The sequence below is a fragment of the Helicoverpa armigera genome, chromosome 21, assembly GCF_030705265.1.
Source record: "Helicoverpa armigera isolate CAAS_96S chromosome 21, ASM3070526v1, whole genome shotgun sequence".
Taxonomy (NCBI): domain Eukaryota; kingdom Metazoa; phylum Arthropoda; class Insecta; order Lepidoptera; family Noctuidae; genus Helicoverpa; species Helicoverpa armigera.
In genome coordinates, this window is record NC_087140.1 from 9014426 (window position 1) to 9037438 (window position 23013).

The following is a 23013-nucleotide window of genomic DNA, read 5'->3' on the forward strand; positions in this document are numbered from 1 at the left end:
CATGTGAGTGTATTTTTGAGGGTACTGGTAAACAGTGAAGGTTTGGAGCTGATTTGATTATGGAGACTACAGAGAGTCGAGGGAACTCCTGAACGGTATGTTGCAACTACCACGTGTTTGGGCTTATTTTATTCGTATTGGCGAAGACTTTCCACATAGATAAGTTTGACTGCCATTGTGGGATCGATAGCAAAGATCAGATATAGTTATGGGAACTCATTTACAATTTATAACGTAACCTTGTGTTGGAGCTTATTTTAGGTGATGAGAATTCACTACTAACTTGGGTTAAAGCAGCCATTGCAATGGAATGGGATCTTTTATTTTTGAGGGATTAATCACCTAATGAGCTCCAGTTTCAGGTTTTTTTCGAAACCGCCTGACGACTTGTAACAACAACTTCTAGAGAGTAGGATTCGGGTCTGCTGGCTTTACGTTTCTAGAGCCTTGATAAAAGTGTAATTCTGTCCCTTTCTTAGTTTTATACATTTTACACACAAATCTAACTTCAAACATATAAAAAAGCAACAACAAGAAAACAAAAGCAAGAAATAAATTAAAAAGATGTTAGGTGCATCGGTCTAGAAGTCGGTGTCTAGAGGATGCATCTATATTTATTTAACCACCGAGATCTAGACCGATGCATGTAAACAGTTTTCTTGTTGTTTTTAGAAGTGTGAAGTTCTCGTCAATACGAATAATATAAGCCCAAACACGACGTAACTAAAACATACCGTTAGGGAGTTCTCTCGACTTTCTCACGTCTCCATCATCAGGTAAGCTCTAAACCTTCACTGTTTGATAGTATCACCAGACATACATCTGAGAATCAAGTTTTAATCCTATGCATGCCTACAATTTCTGATAGTTGCCCTCGATTTCTCAGGATTTCCATCATCAGATCCTGACCTAATCACAATGGAAATAAACGGTGAGTATACTCTTTCACTACAAAGAAATGATTTCTCAAATCCGTCAAACGTGGTCGTTTAAATTCCACATTGAAATGAGGAAAATATTTGATGTTTACGCCTAATTTGCTCTAGATTCCCATGGTTCTCATTGATGCGACTAATGCCATAGTAAATCAGAGCCTTTATCATTATACTGTGCTATATTTCGTTTGTATCCGCCGTGGGTATGGTTTCCATACTAAGGTGCCCAATGACCTTTGAATGATTTAAAATTTTTCACAGTTTAGAGGCAATTATATTTAAGAAGTGTTTGATATGAATTTCACTTTTTATTCAAAACTTTAATATCTCTACGCGTTCATGTGAAAAAGGGTAGGTAGTAAGTTTATAATAATTAATAAAATATTTTATTTCATGTAAGCAAAAATAATATTTTTATATTTTATGTAACTTCAAATTTATCATTTTCGCAATTTTTCCTTTATCTGTACTACATAACGTTGCTTCGTGCCGAATTTCAAGATTCTGAGTTCACGGGAAGTACCTTGTAGGTTTTGATTCCCTAGCGTGTGACGGAAATTCGTCTAAGGTTTCGGTAAAACTGCTGTATCTTTTGATTGCTTTAACTTAGAAGTTTGATTTTTTCACTGCCTAAAGGGACAATAGACCTAGGTATTTGATATAAATTTCAATTTGATACCTTTATTCGTTCGTGAGAAATAAGGTAGTAAGTTTCATTTTATTAAAATATTTTTATTACATTATATACCTGAAAAAATGTGATTTTCGCAATTTTTCCTATATTTGCATTATATGACAATGCTTCATGCCAAATTTCAAGATTCTGAGTTTACGGGAAGTACCCTGTAGGTTTTGATTCCTTTGCGAGTGTCGAAAATTTGTTGAAAATATCGACATAATCGGTTGTATCTTTTGATTGGCTTGGCTAAGAAGTTTGATATTTTCACAGCTTAAAGGGGCAATAGACTCAAGTATTTCATGTGAATTTCAGCTTGATACGTCCACGCGTTCTTAAGATAAAGGGTCTTGACAGACAGACAGACAGACAGACAGACAGACAGACGGACAACAAAGTGATCCTATAAGGGTTCCGTTTTTTCCTTTCGAGGTACGGAACCCTAAAAATAATAAAAAACAACAACACAACTAAAAGAAGCAAACTGAACGAAAGAAAGCAATAACGTTAATCAGACAACATATTATATCACGCAGAATCGTTCGCACAATCATCTCTAACAATTACAGCGAACAAACAAACAAATATACATACATCTTGTTTACCGTGTAATCAGAAAACCAAGGATTAACCTTAATTCTGAGCCTAAGGATTGACTTTTACTTCGAAAAAGCCAGATTACAGACTGCTTTATTTGGGTCTAGAGTAATTTGATTAGGGATTTCAAAACAAATAGGACTACCCGCCTAAGGGTTTTTTTGTAGTTAAAATCAAGGTCTTATTTAATTGGTAGGTATTCCATTTTAAGATGGGATAGTCTTCAAATATGTGTTTATCCAAAGCGTCAATCAAAATCGAATCATCATTGTTATCATAATTTGGTCCTTTGATCATTAGTCAATTCATGCTATTCGGTAGCGTAATCACATAATTATTACATCATTGTTTTCATCCTTTCAAATATACTGCTTTAGGTCCTTTCAAATATATTGCACTACAGAAATTATAGTCATGTGAGCTTATACGATTTATCCAAGCAATCTCACTGCCTGCCTCTAAGGACTCTGCACGTGACATCCATCACATTTCCAAACCTAATTAATATTGAATAGAAAAATGTGATCCTTCTTACTAAAAGCAATACCGATCAATCTGAAAGGTTCCCCGAATTCCACCAACTTCAGAGAAAAAAGGAAATTGTTTGTTCTGCTGGTCCTTTGGTGCCAATTCTCATACGAGTTTATAATAAAACCGTGTTTGTTCACTCAATATTTACTGCAGAAACAATTACTTGGCAATATTCGCTGGATACGGTCGGCGAAAGCAATCTCGTCTGTTTATCGGCCTGTAAATGGAAATGTACTCAGTATTCTCATCTGGGAATATTAGGAAAAGAATACAAGTGCTTGTCATGTGTGCTGTTAAATCAGCCGTGGATATATAAAATAAGATATCTTAGCGATTGCTCCCTTTGTGATTATTTTTGTTCAGTCTGTTAAATGACTAGCTCGCGTCTTCATCTAAGATATTTCGGAGAGATCACATTACATCATTATGGTGTGACTAATCTGGGAACTAAGGACCAATGACCAAAACGGCTAAAAATAAAATGTCTCCATTATGATTAATTCAGTGGGAGGACCGTCATCCATAAACCAACAGCGGTAAAGTTATGGCTATCCTTTTATTTAACATCTGCGAGGATTTCCTGTATTCCATAATATTGTATGGGATTAAGAAAGATAATCGTACAATTGATGGCCACAGTAGGGACTGAATAACAGATGGCGCCCCCTAACTATTGTTTATTATTTCGCGTTTCTTCCGTAGTCTTTGTAGGTTAGGTGCTCGTAAAACAATGTCGGCTTTCAGTGGGCGTATTGTCGTAATTACTTTTTGTTGCAAGTTATGTTTATAGGGTTTATTTTATTTGTAATTTGTTGAACTTCAAAGGTCGCTTTCTAGATGAATTAGATTCAGTTAGCTAACAGAATGGTTGCTGCAAAATTTGCTGCAAAATTACTGCGAATATAGTTAGGCTATTGGAGGATCGTTGCATAAACAAGAGATATCAGTAGTTATTCCAACGAGACCATCAACTTTCATAGCAGTCTCAATGTGTTCCAATTTCTTAACCCCGAACAAATCCTCATAACTTCACATAGGCCTTCGCTGGCAAACATCAGCCTCCCCATAGAGCCAGTTCAGCAAGATATTACTTTAGTTGTTCCCCTCCCATAGTTCCGACTTCACCAACATTCTGCATTATGTATGTTTCGTTATTTCTTTCCCAAGTTCCAGATAGTTGCGTTGATATCGGACTGCTGACAGTCCCTCCTATTATTCACATGTTATTATTTGTGTTTGTATATGTATCTCTGTATGTGTTACAGGATTTTTCCCTGCTACTGTTTGTTAAGGAAATATGTTAATCTCATGTCGCTATGTTGAATTGTGTTCTAGCTTTTTTTGTGGTTTCGAATAAGGTCACTAGGACTACTGACTTTTTTTATGTAAATTTTATTCCGAGACGGCAAGAGCAAAAAAGATGTTCTCCTTTGGAAATTAGAGAGAACTTCACAAAAAAAAAGTTACAAGCAAAGATCTGAACGAGATCAAGGCCTGACAGCAAAAAAAAAGCCGACGCGTAAACGCGTGATTATCTGAAAACACATTCATCTAGAATTTTCAAATGATATCTTTTTCTCTAGCATTGCTGAAAAAGAAAATTAACATTAGCAACTATAAAAATCTGTGCTTAACTCAAAGGATTGGGTACATTCTGAAGGTCACAATGCTAATCCGCATGGCAAATATACCAACTAATACGATCTAATAAAAATACCAATAACCAAGCTAATAGGATCTTTGCTTGCTATTTGAGGAAATACCCATGATATGAGATACCGAATCTACAAATCTATAAATGATATGCTTTTGAGATAAAGAACTATGTATCTTAAAACTTATCGTTTTCAGAACTCTGAAAACAAAGTATGAAAACTGCACTTCGTAAATTACTAAAGCTTATTTTACAAACTGAAGACAATTCTCCTAATAAAAACAAAATAAATAACCATAGATTTATTATACAATTTGTTATTTTTACCAATAAAGTAAACACAAATTATTGCATTTTTCCTCAACCGAATCGGAAGACGAAAGAAAGGGGTTGAGGGTTGAAATATAGCCGTCAGCGTTAACTAACAAATGCGAAAGTTGTGATGTTTATACGCCACGAAGTTTGTAACTCAATCACGTTGTAATAGATGAACGGATCAAGTAAAAAGTTGGCTTAGATGGGATCTTGGAGAACAAAATGATTAGCGGAGGTGCCATAACGGGAAATCGCCTAAGAAAGTAGCTTCAAAATGCGGGTGAGAAAATGAGGAACCTTACTGTTTCGCCCTTATAAGCCTTCTTTGGACCCGACCATTTTTTGTAATACCAGAAATCGTTGGCAGATATCTCAAAGAACCCGAACGCCTCGTTAGTTCACTCGTAACAGATCGTTTTGGTCCTTAAGAATTTGACCGAGAAGAAGACGCCTGACCTACGGACAGTATGGCATCTCTTCATCATTCCTTACTCCGTGGATGGGATCTTTTCAAACACGTGTAGTGGTCTAGCCTCGGGCTTTGTTTGTTCTGATATCCAAGTCTGTAGCGCCGATTGAATTGTTTCCTATCTACGAGTATCTATGGACACTGGGTCTCTTACACGTGAAATGAAATCTGCTCGAGAAGGGCTGTAGCAAATAAGTTAAAAGTTTATTTAGGTATTGGATTTGTATTAGGTAGGTATGTATATGCTTTTTTGTGGTTTAAAAGTGAGAACAAGACTTCCCCTGATCTTGAATTCTTGGTAGTGCTTGATTGATCTTTGATGGGTTTTGCCAGGAAAAGTTAATTTGAGAGAAAAGGGGATTTTAATCGTAGGTATCACTTTATATTAGGTTGTAGAGATCACATGAGTCGTCCACGTAAAATGATTACCTATATTAAACTAGTCCTGCTAAACGGCACCGAAGACCAATGCAGTTGAGACAATATTAGGCAGATGATGATGATTCAAAGACATTTTGGCAGGTAGTTAGATAGAATATTCTTTATTGTACACCAATAACAGACATGGATATCAATAGTAGACAAGTACAGTAGGCGGTCTTATCTCTAAAAGCGATCTCTTCCAGACAACCTTTGGACGGAGTCGATTTGTAGAGATTTTTTTAACTGCTGTATTTATGTATTTAATCCATACATATCTAATTGTTATTTTAAAATGTACATCTACTACATTTACATAAAAAGAAACTTAAAACTAATAAAGGGCGTCGAAAAATTGGTCCTCATCGGTAGTGTACCCAAAAGGCTGGGTGCATTGTCACGTTGAACGGCAATGTTTAAACGTTTGGGGGAAATAAAAGCAAGCCCTTGAATCACGAGAAGTGTCAACAAGGCGCTTATATTAAAGAGACTTTGATTATAATGTACTTTACTGAAGACGATTTTTCCTTTGTTACAGATGTAGGTTACGACTACGTGGTAGACCAGCAGCCGATAGGCAAGCTGCTGTTCCGACAGTTCTGCGAGCGGAATAGGCCGCAGTATCACAAGTACAATAACTTTCTAGATGCGGTAAGTATTTACATAATGATTTTGTATTTAAACCTTGTAGGATTTTGTAGACAAATCCACCTGGGGTTCCATAGTTCGATGTAAGATACAGTCAAATAAAGGAGTCCAAATTCAAATATAATTGAGGTCTTTTAAAATCTTCTACATGTCTTTCAATATCTTTCTCAACGTCTACACCTTATAGAATTATTAGCTTCCGCTCGCAGTTTTACCCGCGTTCTAAGATAAATGCTTCCTGTAGCCGGATGGTGATAAAAATCCTATGACCTTCACCCGGGTCTAAGCTACCTCCCTTCTGATTTTCAGCTTATTCGGTCCAGCCGTCCACTTGTGATGGCATCACCAAAGGATTCATTTTTATATAATGAAATATATAATACATACTCTCCCTTCCGGAAATATATCCAAATTAAGTTGTTAATTTTCATACCCTGTTAAAAACAGTTATTGTAAATCCCAAGTGCACACTGACGAACACGTCATGGTTGCTTTGAAATTAATTTCCAAATGCGTTCATAATTGAATGGATTTTCAGTTCGTGTACTCTACTTTGATCCCATCCACGAGGCTCGTGGCTAATTAACAGTTGCTTGTCATGACGAGTTACTCCGTGTTTTGGAAGGCACGATTTTGTGTGTCCAGACTGTTATTTGAACATCTTTAGCAGTCGTTACGGGTAATTAGAAGCCAGATAGTCTGACAATCAGTATTACCAACGGGCTGCCCGGGTTAGCTGAGGTCCGATAGGCTGGTGATCTATTCGAAACACTGGTCCCCAGCTGCATCTATTAAGAGTAGAAGTCTATCTAAACATACTTGGGAATAGGCTAGACAGATGATGACTCAACTTCAAAATACTAAGTGTGTACTAAACACTTTTATCTTAAAATACATACTTTTCTAGAATTGCGATACTAATGTACAATTTATTTATACATCCAAAACATTCACAATACCTCCCTTTTCGTTGACCTTAGCATAATCCCAAAACAATATTGCCAAGACGACTGTATAACAAACATATTTATTCGGATAGTGACCCAAAAAACCGTTTGATAGCTATTCGGTTTGCGGTATTGAATCGATACGCTATATTCTGATGTGGCGACGATACAATCCGGAATGCCCATATTGGATGCGTGGAATCAACTGATAGTGAAGATTCTTTTATGCGTATATTTTTTTTTGGTTTTTGGTGGACTTTAAAATCTTGTACTCCAAAGAACAAGCTTGCTTAGTCTGATGGAAGTTTTACAAGACTACCACCAATCAACCCTTGTTTTTTTTTTTGTTTATCTAATTAACACATTATTTACACATTATAATAATTATCACAAATTCCAATATTATTAAAATAATTATCACAGTTTCAAAGCCTCCCATTCTGTCATTGAGTATTGAGTAGGTATAAATGTCTCCCAATCTCAACACTCTACCAGTCCGATAACACCAATGTTCGAAGGTCCATAGTTTTGCTTGCAGACAGACAGGTATGAGGTGGAGGTGGACGAGACGCGTGCGATGCTCGCGGCCGAAGTGTTCGGCAGGTACCTGAAGACTGACGACTGTGAGGCAGTGACAGATGTCGTTAGTAGGCAGGTCATCGATGAAGCTAGTGCTACGATAGATGGTGAGTTTTAGGTTTAAAAAAAAGACAATGTCACTTAGGCAGGCAATTCACGGACCGCTTGAAGCAGTCAGGGGAGACAGGTTCAAGCTGAACAGTGAACTGCAGAGTTCTATGGACGCACATACACGAACTCGAGCAGTTGCAAATGACTCGGGCGGTCGACAGCACAGCTTGAAGCTGTCGCCCACGACTGCTTCAAGCGGTCCGTGTATTGCCGGCCTAAATGACATTGTGTTTTACTTGAGAACAATACTGAGAAAATAAATTTACATACCTACATAGCTAACCATAGCCATAGCCATTACATAGCTGGGATTATTTATACTGGGATTCAAATTGGCGAGTGGTGCATTGATGCCAGAGAAAGAAAGTGTCGAATGGAAACGGCACTCATTCACGTTCATCTCACTGGTCATGTAATTTCTTTAAGACAATATACTAAAATACATTAAACACTACCTGCTACAAAAAGTAAAACCTTTTTCCACGCCATTTAACTTAACAAGATTTACAACCACATAATTTTTTCTTCCAGCCGGCTCTAAAGACATATTCATAGAATGCGTGCGATGCGTGAAGAGTTTCCTCGCGGGAGCTCCGTTCGCGGAGTTCGAGCGCTCGATGTACTTCCACCGGTACTTGCAGTGGAAGTGGTTGGAGGCGCAGCCGGTCACCCAGCATACCTTCAGGATGTACCGGGTCCTGGGGAAGGGCGGCTTCGGGGAGGTTTGCGCGTGTCAGGTGCGTTATAGCTGAGGATAGATCTAGCAAAAATCTGTGTCATTGAACATCCTTGGCAGTCGTTACGGGTTGTCAGAAGCCAGTAAGTCTGACACCAGTCTAACCAACGCGTATTGGGTTGCCCGGGTAACTGGGTTGAGGAGGTCAGATAGGCAGTCGCTCCTTGTAAAGCACTAGTACTCAGGTACATCCGGTTAGACTTTAAGCCGACCCCAACATAGTTGAAAAAAAGGCTCGGAGGATGATCTAGCAAAAATTTAAGTACCGATTTGCATCGCATTCAGACTCTGGAAATCTTTGTATGATCATCTTACTAAGAAACGGTTATTTAAATCAAAGATGCTTAACATTTAAATTTAAACTACTTACGAAGTTTTTCGCGGTTGTATGCCGGTGTCCATGGATGCTGTAAAGGATCCGAAACGTCGGGAAATTTAAATGTCTAATATTCGTGTCAGATGCTTGAGTTTTTAGAACTACTACGTACTTATTTTACGTTTTCCAATAACACTGCTTATAATCAAACTTTACATACGTTATCAAGTATAATGTTTCCATTTCCATTGTATCCGATTTAAATTTTAGTGCCATTTATTTATTTAATGTTGATTGGAAATACTGGGAATCGATAATGATTTATTGGAAATAAAAATCGATAAGTATTTAAACGTAGTTATTGTTTTTCCTTTTCATCTGAGTTTCCCACAAAACTACATATCTTCAGTCTATCTATATTCTATTCTCTTACATTTCTTTGATGCTCCTATCAATCAAGTAAAGAGTGATGGCTTGAGTTCGTTGGACCACTATAGCTTACTATACATCTCTACTTGTTTGTTTACATTAGTCATACAATTCGTTGGGTTGCCGCCAACACCGGAAACAGATCAAAGTCGGAAATAAAGTGTCCAGACGTTTTTGGCCAAGTCGTAAATTATTACTTAACATTTAATTTTAGGTGGTAGCTCAACGACAATAAATCTAGTTTAAAATCTCTTGTAAGAACGTTGCCAAAGTGAATGCTTGTTTTTCGATGGAAGGGACCATATTTCATGTAAGGTGAATTAGTATACATATAATCTCTTGGATTCTCGATATAATGTGGTATAAATATTTCAGTTAAGAAGTAGTTCCAAAATTTTTAAGCTGTACATTTAACCCAATAATGTCTAAAAATAATCATAATTAACCAGTATATCAAGAGTATTGTCACAGTTTATCTTTAAGACCCTAGCCCGAAATGGTCGAAACAGAAGAACGAACTGCCTTCAACCACGTTAACGAAGGAATCAATGATGATTTACCAAATAAACAAATGATTTCTTGCGTTACAGGTCCGAGCGACAGGCAAAATGTACGCCTGCAAGAAATTAGAAAAGAAACGCATTAAGAAACGTAAAGGAGAAGCCATGGTGCTCATAGAGAAACAAATACTGCAGCGAATCAACTCGCGGTTTGTGGTCAATCTAGCGTATGCGTATGAGACTAAAGATGCGCTGTGTTTGGTGCTCACTATTATGAACGGTAAGTGCTTGAAATAATTGTGTATATGGATGATAGTTTGCTTAGGGTAAGGCGACCCGATATAAATGATGCAAAGATCTTTACTGCCTTAAAGTTTGGTGTTGTTTTATCTTGGTAATATTCAGGAGTCACTTTTAAAAACGCTTTCACACTCACGGATTTTGTCGTATAGGCTCTGTTTAAAACAGCAGTTGTCAATTGTTCTCTGTTCGCCCATACGAACCAAGTGTTGCCGCGCGGAAAATGCGCTGGTATGAAAGCTCTGTTAACTTTATCTCCTCGAACGGACTATTGATTGAGGGGTCTCCTGATATACATATATTATGTACCTACTATACGTCTACCTTAGGTATCAGTCTCCCACAATGTTATACTTGTTACACATCTTTTCTTGTGTTTTCTATATATGTATACATATTGTGGTGGGAAATAAACTATTGATTACTTATTTATCAAAACTATCATCCCATATAGGTGGAGACCTAAAGTTTCACATCTACAACATGTGTGGCGCGGATACGGGCTTAGGGTTGGAACGTGCGAGGTTCTACGCTGCGCAGGTCGCCTGCGGCCTAGAACATCTGCACAAGATGGGCATCGTGTACAGGTGAGCAATATTCAAACATATCTGTGCATTTCCTTACTTACCGGAGAAAGGAGATATTAGGTTAGCCCTAAGGCATAAGCAATTGAATAGATAGATTCGTAATTGAAACCAGCAGTTAGGGGGTACAAACCTTTCTTGTTCATTTTTCTTGTCAGTCTATTCTCCATAGCCTAAAACTCAGTTTGTCTGCTCAAGAACAAGCTTGTATGCGTATTTGATAGTATTTTATTTCTTTTACCGAGACTAGATTTTATTGTCTCCTAGCTAAACTTCGAGATAAGATTTGGGGAAGCTTAGAGATCGAAATTTAGTTTGCAATTTTCATCGGAATTTATACAGCTTTCCTAATCAACATTTCCTATCTTTCAGAGACTGCAAACCCGAGAACATTCTGCTAGACGATGCGGGGCATGTTCGTATCTCAGACTTGGGGTTGGCAGTGGATGTGCCTGAAGGTGGCAGTGTGAGGGGCAGGGTCGGTACTGTGGGGTATATGGCGCCTGAGGTATGTATCGAATTTTAAGGAGCTTAGTCGATTTGGAATAACACAAAATTATGGGCACAATGAAACTAGAAACGCTTGCTGCACCATAATTGTGTTTCGAGGTCACGTTAGTAAACAACTCTAAAACAAAAAATGGTTTTCAAAAGTTATGCCTTCAAGATAAACTTCCCAATAATGCCCCTTATATTGCCCTTTATATTTTATTTTGCCCTGCCTAAATATTTTTGCCCAAAAACTGACCAGTTAATGTTTGTAAACGTCTGTAAAGCTAAAATGTTCTTACTAAGTGCCTCAAAATATTATGTTTAGGTATGCTTAATCACAAGTCGCTCTCTTCCAGGTAATAGACAACGAGCGATACACATTCAGCCCGGACTGGTTCTCATTCGGGTGCCTCGTGTACGAGATGATCGAGGGCCGCGCTCCCTTCCGCGCCCGTAAGGAGAAGGTCAAGCGAGAGGAAGTGGATCGAAGAGTTAAGGTAAGGAGGAGAATTTGAGAAGAGGTTATTTATCCGTAGAATTTCGATTAAAGATAGAATTTTGATATTAACTTCGTATAAATTATGGTACGACAGTGTATAGAAATTAGAAATCCACCGTTAGGGATTTTGTTGTGGTAACGTTGACAATGATGATGTCGTCCATGTACACAATTTTTTTTGGGGTAAGATTTTTGTTTTGGTAGGGAATAGAATAGTTTTTTTAATGTAAGTATAGTAAGGAATCGATTATGTAATTAAAGCAATTACGTTTGCATAAGCTATTTACTTTGTGGTTCTTTTTTTATGTAACTTCAATTTGATTGGAACTTGATGAAAATCCGACGTTAAGTCCATTGATCACTCACGAGTGACCTCTAAAATCATTGTGTTCATGTTTTGCAAATATAGGTAATTAGTCTAATATTGTGTAACTTTTTTTTATTATCACTATTTATTTATATACTTGACTTCTTCTACACAGCACGAACAAGAAAAATACTCTCACAAGTTTAGCGAATGCGCCCGCTCCCTATGCTCGGCACTGCTCGGCAAGGCCGTGTCCACGCGGCTGGGCTGCGGAGCGGGTCGGCGCGGCGCGGGCGCGGTGAAGGCGCACCGCTTCTTCGCGCACCTCAACTGGGCGCGCCTCGAGGCGGGGATGGTGGACGCGCCCTTTGTGCCTGATGTGAGTACTGTGTTGGTAGGAGGAGATTGTTTAGAGAATGAAAATTGTGTTGTCTCAAACTTAAGTTCACCCCTTGTATGCCGCCGGTACGCAGATCTACGCGAGACAATTGATTTTCTATTCTACCCTAATTAACGGCTTTCAAGCAATTAATTAAAATATGAATTTGAACTTGTACGAATTTTTTACTCTGAAATAGAGTGATCGACCTCTGAAATCAAACGCCTGTAAGCCTGTATGGCTTATTAACAAATCTACCGCAGCCAGATTGACAAATCTGCCACAACCAACTACCCAACATGAATGTAATGTTATTGAATTATTCTGGTCCAAGAGCGCCCGGATTATTTAAACACCATGCATCATAGATTAAGACGCCCTTAAAAAAGACGGGCAAAAACTATTTTTATCCTGTCTTCCATGCCATTATGTTTATTCAAGATCAAAACCAGATCTCATTTTCAACAAAATAGGCCAAATTTAACCACAAAATAACCCAAAATATTTTACAATTCATTTAAAATTTCATCCTCTTTCCAGCCACACGCAGTCTACGCGAAAGACGTACTCGACATAGAACAATTCAGCACAGTTAAAGGCGTTAACTTAGACGCGGCCGACGATACATTCTATGGCAAGTTCAACACGGGATCAGTCAGCATCCCCTGGCAGACTGAGATGATCGAGACCGGATGCTTTGCTGAACTCAACGTCTTCGCTAGAGGTAACTGTACTGTAATATACACTCTGTTGCAATGTAGATAAGGTTTCATTTTCTACGGCAAGTTCAACACGGGATCAGTCAGCATCCCCTGGCAGACTGAGATGATCGAGACCGGATGCTTTGCTGAACTCAACGTCTTCGCTAGAGGTAACTGTACTGTAATATACACTCTGTTGCAATGTAGATAAGGTTTCATATTCTACAGCAAGTTTAGTTTTGCCTTCATTCAATCGTCATAATATTCATCATCATCATTCTCCTGCCCTTATCACAATTTTAGTTGTGGTGGGCGCAGTATGATTTCTCATTCTATACTCTTCTAAATGCCGACATCTCACAAGTAACTTTCGTTCTAGTCATATTGACTTGAATCGTTAGTCATCACTACATAGTATAAAAAAGTCGCTTTTTCTGTCCGATTTTCATGCGGTTTTTTATAATAGATAGAATGATTAAAGAGGAAGGTTTATATGTCCAATAACATACACTAAATAGTGCAGAAATACTGTTATTCCTTGCAAAGCCGGGGGCGGGTCGCTAGAATTATTAATAAATTAAATGATTTTGCTTCAGGAGAAGACAACAAGGAATGTGCGACGCCGGACCTACAGCTGGTGCCCGCCACCACCACGCCCGAGGAGGAGAAGGGATGCTTCCTATTCGCCAGACGGGTATGTCACGTTGGTTTTATTAACTCCTGTATCTCAGATATAGCCTTGTGACAGTTAACAACTGCCACGGTCTGTCCGTGATGGTTAAAATTTTCACAAGTGATGTGTCAACTTTGCCAATATTATTGTGCTACAATAGCACAATAATATTGAAATGTATGTAGGTATTCATATGCTGCCGGTGAAATTTTGCAACTTGTAGTTTGAAACAGATATCTTTTTTATAATTTAGATCCCCTCTTTCTATTTCCCTCCTTGTGGTGGGATAGATGCTACTTTGTTCTTTTTTAAAGTATGTTTTTAGACAACTTGTCATTGGTGATCAATAATTATGCCTTGTCCGCATAAGTCTAAGCAAAAATAATGATACAATAATTAAGACAATGGTAATGTCTTCATCAGTATTTAACGAGATACAAACAAATTCAATTTTATTTCGATTCTTTGTTGCAGCATAAAATTAGCCGTCAATTTTGTTCCAGGTACTATGCCCACAAAAGAAAGTATCAGCTCGTCTCCGAGCGGTCCCCGTACCCGAGCACCTCCTCCTCCCCTCCTCCCCCGCGCCCCCAGCTCAGCCCCCGCCCCCGGCCACGCCCGCCCCCGCCGCCGACACCAGCTGACCGAGTCAACCCGCTGCCTAATGTGGTATGATCACACCTTTACTTTAAAACTTTGACGTGTCTACTGTATGTTGTTTTGTTGGCTGTGTTTGTTTTACCATGAAAAAATTACGAAAGAAATATGAAAGACCCTAGTCTTTCGTAGGTAAAAAGACTAGGGTCTTTCGTAGGTAAAAAGACTAAGGTCTTTTGTAGGTATGGTCAAAAGACTACCATTAAACTGTGTCTATAAAGCTATGGGCAAATTTTAAAATATCAAAATTAATTAATTGAAGAGACAACTGTCACTATACTGCCAAGCAAAAATAGACCTAATTGTTTTTCACCGACACATAAATATCAGTTTTCTTAAGACAACTGTAAACTATGAATTTTCATTGTATGTATAATGTTTTAAGAAAAAACGGACGCGTATTTTGTCGATGGAATTGGTAAAAAATATATAGTCAACTATACAACGTACCTTGACGAACCTAAAGCTATCGAAACCCATAGATTTTGTATGGCAATACAATGCTGTGACATCATGAAAAGTAGGAGAAATTCACTGACATTTTGTTAAAATTTAGTCAAGGATTGCGAGTTATTTATCGAGTAATAGTGAAGACGCAAGTTTTGCTATTTTATAGACGGGACTAGATTGAGTTGTGACTAAAGACAGGCTCAAAATATACCTATAAATAATGCACAAACATAGACGAAATACCATGTTACAAATAACTAAAAAGTACGCTGTATTGAAAGCTAATAATATCTATTTAAATGGTAAACTTTATTGAAGTTATGTTCACGCTACTTCATATAAAAACGTTTCAAAAGGCAGTCTTAAAATTTCGTATTGTAGCGCGTAAAATGATTGACGAAACTACGAAATTGATACGTGTAGACGTAGTAATAAGACGCATTTCTCCTTGTACCTGTCGGATAAGTCGGCTTTGTGATCTTAACTTATAAAGGGACTATTTCAAATGTTGTTTTTTTTACCATTTTCAGTGATTTTTCAGTTAGTTAAAATCTTTGAGGTTCTTCTTTGGAAGTTGCTCCAAGTACTTCTGTGTTATTTTTGAAATTAATATTGGTAAATTCTTTTCTATTAAATATTATTTAACATATTTTTGAAATCTTGCTAAGTCTCTTATGATAAGACATAAGGGATTAACTTAGTCCTTTGGTAGTTTTTTCACCCTTTTTATCCCAAATTGGTAGAAAAACAATGTTTGAAAGATATTGATACGAAAATGTTGACGATACATACACTGCTTAGTGTGACCTGTTGAAAAAATCATGAACAATTTAGATTTAGTTTTCTTTTTATGTTGGCAATTGTAAGAATTACTTACTCTATAATAATTATTATTTATTTATATTCTTACTGATATTTTCTGTACATAAATATTCATACTTATATGGTGAGTAGAGGTATATAATTCATACATTTATGTTATGATTCTTACAGTTGCCAACTATAAAAATTGGAACTACACTTATAGACATTGACACAAATTAAAAATTATAGTTTTAGAAATTGTTGCTAAACCTCCTTGCTGGCAATTATTTTAATGAATTCCGCATGGTATATTTCTTCTAAATTTTTTATATAATATTTGAGATTCGATATTTTTTTTCGTCGAGTTGTCTGTAAATGCAGTTCCAATAGATTTCTCATTATTATGGATGACTGATATTATGTGTAACCATGCATTTAGCTCAATAGTAACCTCTGAGTATTACACGAACAAACATTATTATAAAATCTATTGTCATGTATTTTATATTATTATTGTTTTATAATGTAATCTATCAATGATATTATTCGATTGAGTTTTTTTTAATATAAATATGTATTTTGTAAGTGTTTTTTTGTTGTGTTGGTGATGGATAGACAAGTAGTGATGTGCAACACGAAAATTTTTATCGATAAATTTTAAATGCTTTGTCGATTTTGAAAATTGGATTTTGTATGTCTATATGTCACCAACACTATGAATATCGATGCCAATCTAACGTTTTAGAAGGGAAGTCCCGTTGTTTTGACTACTAGGTAAGTCAAGTATATACTTTTTACGACTATTATATACATTTTTATAATACGTACGTACATTTACATAATTATATTATTATAGATCATTTTTAAAGGTTTTTTGTTTTGTATTTAATGGCTAATGATGATGTAATACTTAAATATTTCCTATGTTATGGCTTTGTTATGTCCACATTGAGCCTCGGAGCGGATGAAATCATTCTTAGTGAAACATGATTTTAATGGTTAGTGTAATGTCATGTTTACTAAGAATATACATTAAAATGCTATGTAATGAGTGTTGAGAAATCAGATATTATGTCCGCGCTTTTGTCAGTTCACTAAGTAGATGTTGTTGTTAATTTTTAAAATGCAAACTGTCGTTATATCGATAAAAATGTTGGACATCCCTAAAGTGAGCAACAATATTAACAAAATGCCTACTTAGTGAACTTGTTATTATAACAACAAGTCATCCGCCTCATATAAGTCACTTAAAATCTAGATAGTGTATAATCAAGCAATAATAAATGAAACGAATAGAAAAATCTATGGAATCTATGTATTTAGTTGTTCTTGTCTGTGGTAGTGCTTAATTTAAAAAAAAAAGAGACGTATGTAAGTAAACCGTGGAAAGAGAAAAAAATATAGTTTTCTTGTAAAAAAACTGGTAATACACTCTTCCTCAAGATTGTGAATAAAATGTGTCGCACAAAGTATTGAGAAAAAAATAATCTAATAATAAAAATTCTTACTGTATGTACATTGCCAATTCACTTCCAATGTTTGTATTAGTGATAAGTATTGATGCATTTTGATGTGTAACTTTATTGTTATTGAATATTTCGATGCCTATTGTCGTTTTTGGAGGCTGAAAGCGTGTGCAGAAACGGATTTTAAAAACTCTTGCTTCCAATTGGTACGAGTCTTTTGAGCTATCTTAGCCTAGGGTCAGAAATGACGGAGATTCATTTCTGAAAAGTTTTTGACAAATTAATACGGGTTTGATAAATGTTCCAAACTTGGCTTGTGGGCCCTAACAAAAGAATTAGTTTTAAGAAGCTATTACTAACATTAGTAGTTAAACGCTTGCGATAGTAAGTTATGAAATCGAGGTTTCCTTGTCAAAGGTTCGTGGGATGAGATAATTAGGGTAGCCATTGTGGTACAGTCGTACAAACGTATTTGATATTAGTGGGGCTTGTTGTAACACGGGTCCTTTGAATCATGTCGTCCTTTGTATATAATTGGGACTTTTAAGCAATTAGGGTTCAAATAATCCCTGTTGTTAACGAATAAATTAGAAAATTGATGTCAAAATGAAATCATTGTGGATATTTTATTGGTTCTTAGCTTCAGAACGTAGAAAATTCAACCAATAAAAAATCTACAATACTACTTTTTATGATGAGGTAATTTTGAAATATTTTTATAAAACATTTCGCCGGCTCTGGCACGCGCTTTCAGTATTTGCCTCCCGTTTTTAATCGTCATTCGAGCTACACTCGGCCGAACATCCGCCATCTTGTATTCCACGAAATGTCACGAATGTTCACGGAAACAGCCGAAGTGTAGCGCCTAACATTTAGGCATTCAAGGGTAATCGTGTAAAAGAGCAAGTCATCTCGCTACGATTTATTTTTGTCATTCGCACAAACGTTCGTTACTCGTTCATTCATTCATTCTTTTTAACTTTAGGACTTTGGTGTTATATTGGTCGGCTGTAAGTTTTAAATTTGTTGGTACTTGTCCCGAAATATCTGGATTTACAGTCGATCAATCAGTTGAATGAATGAATGAAACGAGTGAACTCGTTCAATGCTTAATGCTCCTATTCGATATAGGCAATTATTCCGATATTGACTTTAAACCTTTATTTGGATTTCAAATAATACATAGTTACTCAATCGCTTATTTGAATCCTGTCTATATGTGTAAAGATATTCCCGAAATTATCAATTTTAATGAGCGATGTAACTTTCATGTTAACAGAGTTTTTTTGTGAGCTGGCAATCAATCGTCAAGATGTAATATTTTTAAATGATTGGAGATTCTCTGTTCAAGACTAAGTATTAAGTATGCTTGTCTTGTTGAAAAGATAGTTCCCCTATTATTATGTAGTAGATACAATTTCCCAGCTCTTAGAAATCATGTTGCACATAAGTTGTAGTGTTACCATCCATAATGCATTTTTATTTAAGTTATCCATTTTATTAAGTATAAAGACCAGTTTATTATCAAACTGCTCAAGTTCTAGAGTCAATATCGGAGTGCAAAGTTGAGCAAATGCTCGGTTTAGCGAGACTCATACGATGCTCAACTCGGGAGCTCAATTGTACAGTTTTTTTTAGTAATTCGAAGTTTAGGACAAAAGTCATTGCGCGTTGTGTTATCTGTGAACATTGTTCTGTTTTTTTTACCTTTTAATATACACACTAATAGAAAATGGTCACTATAAAGCAATGTAAGCCTAAGTAATGGTAACATTTTGTATAAAAGACACTGAATTAATGCCAATATATTCTTATGAAAACATAGTTGTATTAGTATCAATGTAATACCGATAAATAGTGGCGCTGAAGTCATTAAAATTAATAGAATTCTTCTATCAACGATGTTCACAGATAACAGATTTCAAAATATAAGCATTTAAGCAAAAAATGTATGTGTCACCGAATTTTGTAAGAATTTATATATAATAAAGTAATGATTAATTAGTATCATACCTGTATCATACTCATTTGATGCATTTTCGACTAAGTGTACTGAAGTGCGTAGCATGATACATGAACATGACCGGAAATAATCACTATAGATTTCAGTATATATCACAATAATAATAGATAGATAGCAATATAGTGTAGCATTTTTACAAGTAATGTAAGAAATACAATTTTCACTTATTACTGAGGTAAACTTGGTATTTTCGTAGTAATGGTGTATCATGCTATAGCAATTCGTCTCGTTCGGTTGCAATGCAGCCGTGACTCGTCGCTGTATCTAGCTTGTAATAGTGTTATGGATAGCTTTCCTTCATACTGTTAGTCGTTATTGCAGTATTTTGATGCAAATATTATTATTTAATAAGCATATTCGTAAATAAATTGACTCCGATATAGAATTTGTGTTTTCTTTGATATCCTTTTTTTAGTTTTGGGTTAATGTATGTACCTACCTATTGTTTAAATCGCACTATGGATATGGATAGGTGTCGAGATAAGCGAGAGGCTGACGAATCTTCAGGGAAAACTAGTATGTAGCTGAAATATATTATGTAAAAAAATTAAACAATAATCTGTATAAATTGATAAAATTAAATTGTAATAATTTATTAAACATGACATTTGAACAAAACATCGAAAGATGCATCACAAGCTATTACAAACTTTTTTTATATTCTTCTTACAAACTAAAAGATCAAAATCTCATCTTTACCCAATAGAAAGTTATATTACATTTTATTTATAATTTGAGAGGAATATCATTTATAAAGAGGAAAAATGTTTTTGTTTGTTTGTAACCTAAAAAATGCTCTATTTTTGAGTAACGAGCCTATATTTTGTCCGGATACAGGAAGAAGTTCCCCAAGGACGCGCGGGTGTAACCACGAGGAAATTGCTAGAATTCAATTGGTTCAACAAATGTAATTTATATGGATAATAAACCATGGTAAATATAGTCTAAACAACACACTCTTTGCTTATCTATGGGAATTATAAACCATTTTTTCTATAAAGGTACAATTATCAGGCAACAATAATTCTGCTAAGGACATATGGGTACCTAAGATAATTTTGCTATGACTATTTTCTATTGAGCAATTCAGAGAGACTGTCCATGTTTATTTTACCTACCTACCATAACATAATTTCTCTGGTCAAGTGAGAAGGTACATTTGAATGCGTGTCTCAAGTTTTACAAGCATTTACTGTAAAAACGCAGAAAGTAGCCCTTGTAACGGCACAATAATACGACGCACTTATGCTTTAAGTTGGTAAGGTCCTAAAGTATTCTGACCATGGTCTTAATAATTTTGTATTTTATTTTAGTACCCGTCCTAGTAAAAATTGCAATTAAAATTAAAGAAAAACATCATAAGCAAATGCAGGAACGTACATACCTACCACCTAGTCTGTAGTAGGTACTTTGTAGTAGATCTTGGTCCTGTGCCCAGCTCGTCCTATAAGCATCACTACATAGTATAAAAACAAAGTCGCTTTTTCTGTCCCTATATCCCAATGTCCCTTTGTACAATTTAATCTGTGCGCGTTCGCGCAGCGGAATGTTGTTGAATTTAAAGATTTTAATTATGCAGATAATTAGTGTAAGACGTCCTATAATTGTGTATGGTAAATAAAAATTTGTGTATGCAGCCATTGTGGAGAAATTCACCAAAAACAGATTCCGTGTGGCGTTATTATTAAAAAAATATTTTTCATTCAAGAAATGCAATTGTTTTATTTTTTCCTAACGCTTGTGTACGCAACTGTACCATATTAATAATTATACTAACCTTCCAAGTTAAGAACGTTTCTTAGACATATGGCACGGCCGCTTTTTTGTAGCTATCCGAACTTGGTCGGATTATGTAGGTTTTCGATGCTCCGTCGGTATTATAATTGTCTTTCTTTAATTACTGAATTTAATGACATGAGATTTTGCAAGTGAATAGTTGAATGATTAAACTAATTATTTGCATACATTTTACCATGCAATTCATTTAGAACGTCGTGATATTCGACTGCTTTGTAAACAGTGATCTATTCATGGTAAAATATCCTATAACCTTTTAATTACTAGCGGAACATCATTGATACTTGGCAACATGTTGGAGACTCTTACAAGGTTTGTGTAAACGTGAAAATCTAGACCCCAAACTGCATACTTTAAGAGCTAAGACCTAATAAGTGTATTTTACGTTTATATTTTTATCTTTTAAACCCTACGACTTTTTCTTAATCTGTTTTTTAAACACGATGCAGGAACACACACAAACACACAAATGCAGGAACGTACATACCTACCACCTAGTCTGTAGTAGGTACTTTGTAGTAGATCTTGGTCCTGTGCCCAGCTCGTCCTATAAGCATCACTACATAGTATAAAAACAAAGTCGCTTTTTCTGTCCCTATATCCCAATGTCCCTTTGTACAATTTAATCTGTGCGCGTTCGCGCAGCGGAATGTTGTTGAATTTAAAGATTTTAATTATGCAGATAATTAGTGTATGACGTCCTATAATTGTGTATGGTAAATAAAAATTTGTGTATGCAGCCATTGTGGAGAAATTCACCAAAAACAGATTCCGTGTGGCGTTATTATTAAAAAAATATTTTTCATTCAAGAAATGCAATTGTTTTATTTTTTCCTAACGCTTGTGTACGCAACTGTACCATATTAATAATTATACTAACCTTCCAAGTTAAGAACGTTTCTTAGACATATGGCACGGCCGCTTTTTTGTAGCTATCCGAACTTGGTCGGATTATGTAGGTTTTCGATGCTCCGTCGGTATTATAATTGTCTTTCTTTAATTACTGAATTTAATGACATGAGATTTTGCAAGTGAATAGTTGAATGATTAAACTAATTATTTGCATACATTTTACCATGCAATTCATTTAGAACGTCGTGATATTCGACTGCTTTGTAAACAGTGATCTATTCATGGTAAAATATCCTATAACCTTTTAATTACTAGCGGAACATCATTGATACTTGGCAACATGTTGGAGACTCTTACAAGGTTTGTGTAAACGTGAAAATCTAGACCCCAAACTGCATACTTTAAGAGCTAAGACCTAATAAGTGTATTTTACGTTTATATTTTTATCTTTTAAACCCTACGACTTTTTCTTAATCTGTTTTTTAAACAAATATAAACAAATTCAAAACAACGTATGTAAAAATCTACAGCTCTCTATGTAAGCGCTTTATATGAAAACTAGCTAATGGCCAAACGTTCGCGTAGCGGAAACTTGAATTTCTCCGAAGTTTATGCATGCACTGATTTCATTCATACATAATCAATTATACACAAATATATACTAAATTTTGGACACATCTCTTTTCTTCTAGTCTATGGATTAAAAAAAGTTCCGCCAGGACAACGTTCGCCCAGCGGAATCTGTTTTTGGTGAATTTCTCCACAATGGCTGCATACACAATTTTTTATTTACCATACACAATTATAGGACGTCATACACTAATTATCTGCATAATTAAAATCTTAATTAAAAAACAACATTCCGCTGCGCGAACGCACACATTAAATCTTCAAAACTAAGCAAACTATTTCCAAGCGGTTTTTTTAAATAGAAAGAGTGATTAAAGAGGAAGGTTTATATGTACAATAACATACATTAAACAGTGAGAAAATACTATTATCCCTTGCGAAGCCGGGACAGGTCGGTAGTACCTAGGTAATAAAATTCACACCAAGAAGTCCTAGACATATAGGCACCTACGCGTATGTGACAGCATGAAGTTCCAACACGTACCGGACTTCATATTGTTTACATACTGGCCCAAAGCGCTAAAATCTACCACATA

General features: G+C 35.9%; 1 protein-coding gene across 3 annotated transcripts in view; it reads left to right on the forward strand.

Annotated features, from left to right (window-relative positions):
* Positions 1 to 19583, forward strand: part of Gprk2 (G protein-coupled receptor kinase 2) — a 76235-nt gene extending 56652 nt beyond the window's left edge. For 2 of the 3 annotated variants that reach the window (XM_049849292.2, XM_049849293.2), the window contains exons 3-11: positions 6136 to 6248; positions 7719 to 7878; positions 8414 to 8619; positions 9954 to 10143; positions 10618 to 10750; positions 11120 to 11255; positions 11596 to 11736; positions 12221 to 12424; positions 12965 to 13204. In XM_049849292.2, the coding sequence (XP_049705249.2) occupies positions 6136 to 6248; positions 7719 to 7878; positions 8414 to 8619; positions 9954 to 10143; positions 10618 to 10750; positions 11120 to 11255; positions 11596 to 11736; positions 12221 to 12424; positions 12965 to 13189 (1508 nt within the window). In that variant the 3' untranslated portion in view covers positions 13190 to 13204. Of the gene's footprint in view, positions 1 to 6135; positions 6249 to 7718; positions 7879 to 8413; positions 8620 to 9953; positions 10144 to 10617; positions 10751 to 11119; positions 11256 to 11595; positions 11737 to 12220; positions 12425 to 12964; positions 13205 to 13721; positions 13820 to 14301 lie in introns of those variants that run through there. The other variant, XM_049849294.2, reaches the window with a different exon arrangement.
* Positions 19584 to 23013: the final 3430 nt, after the last annotated feature.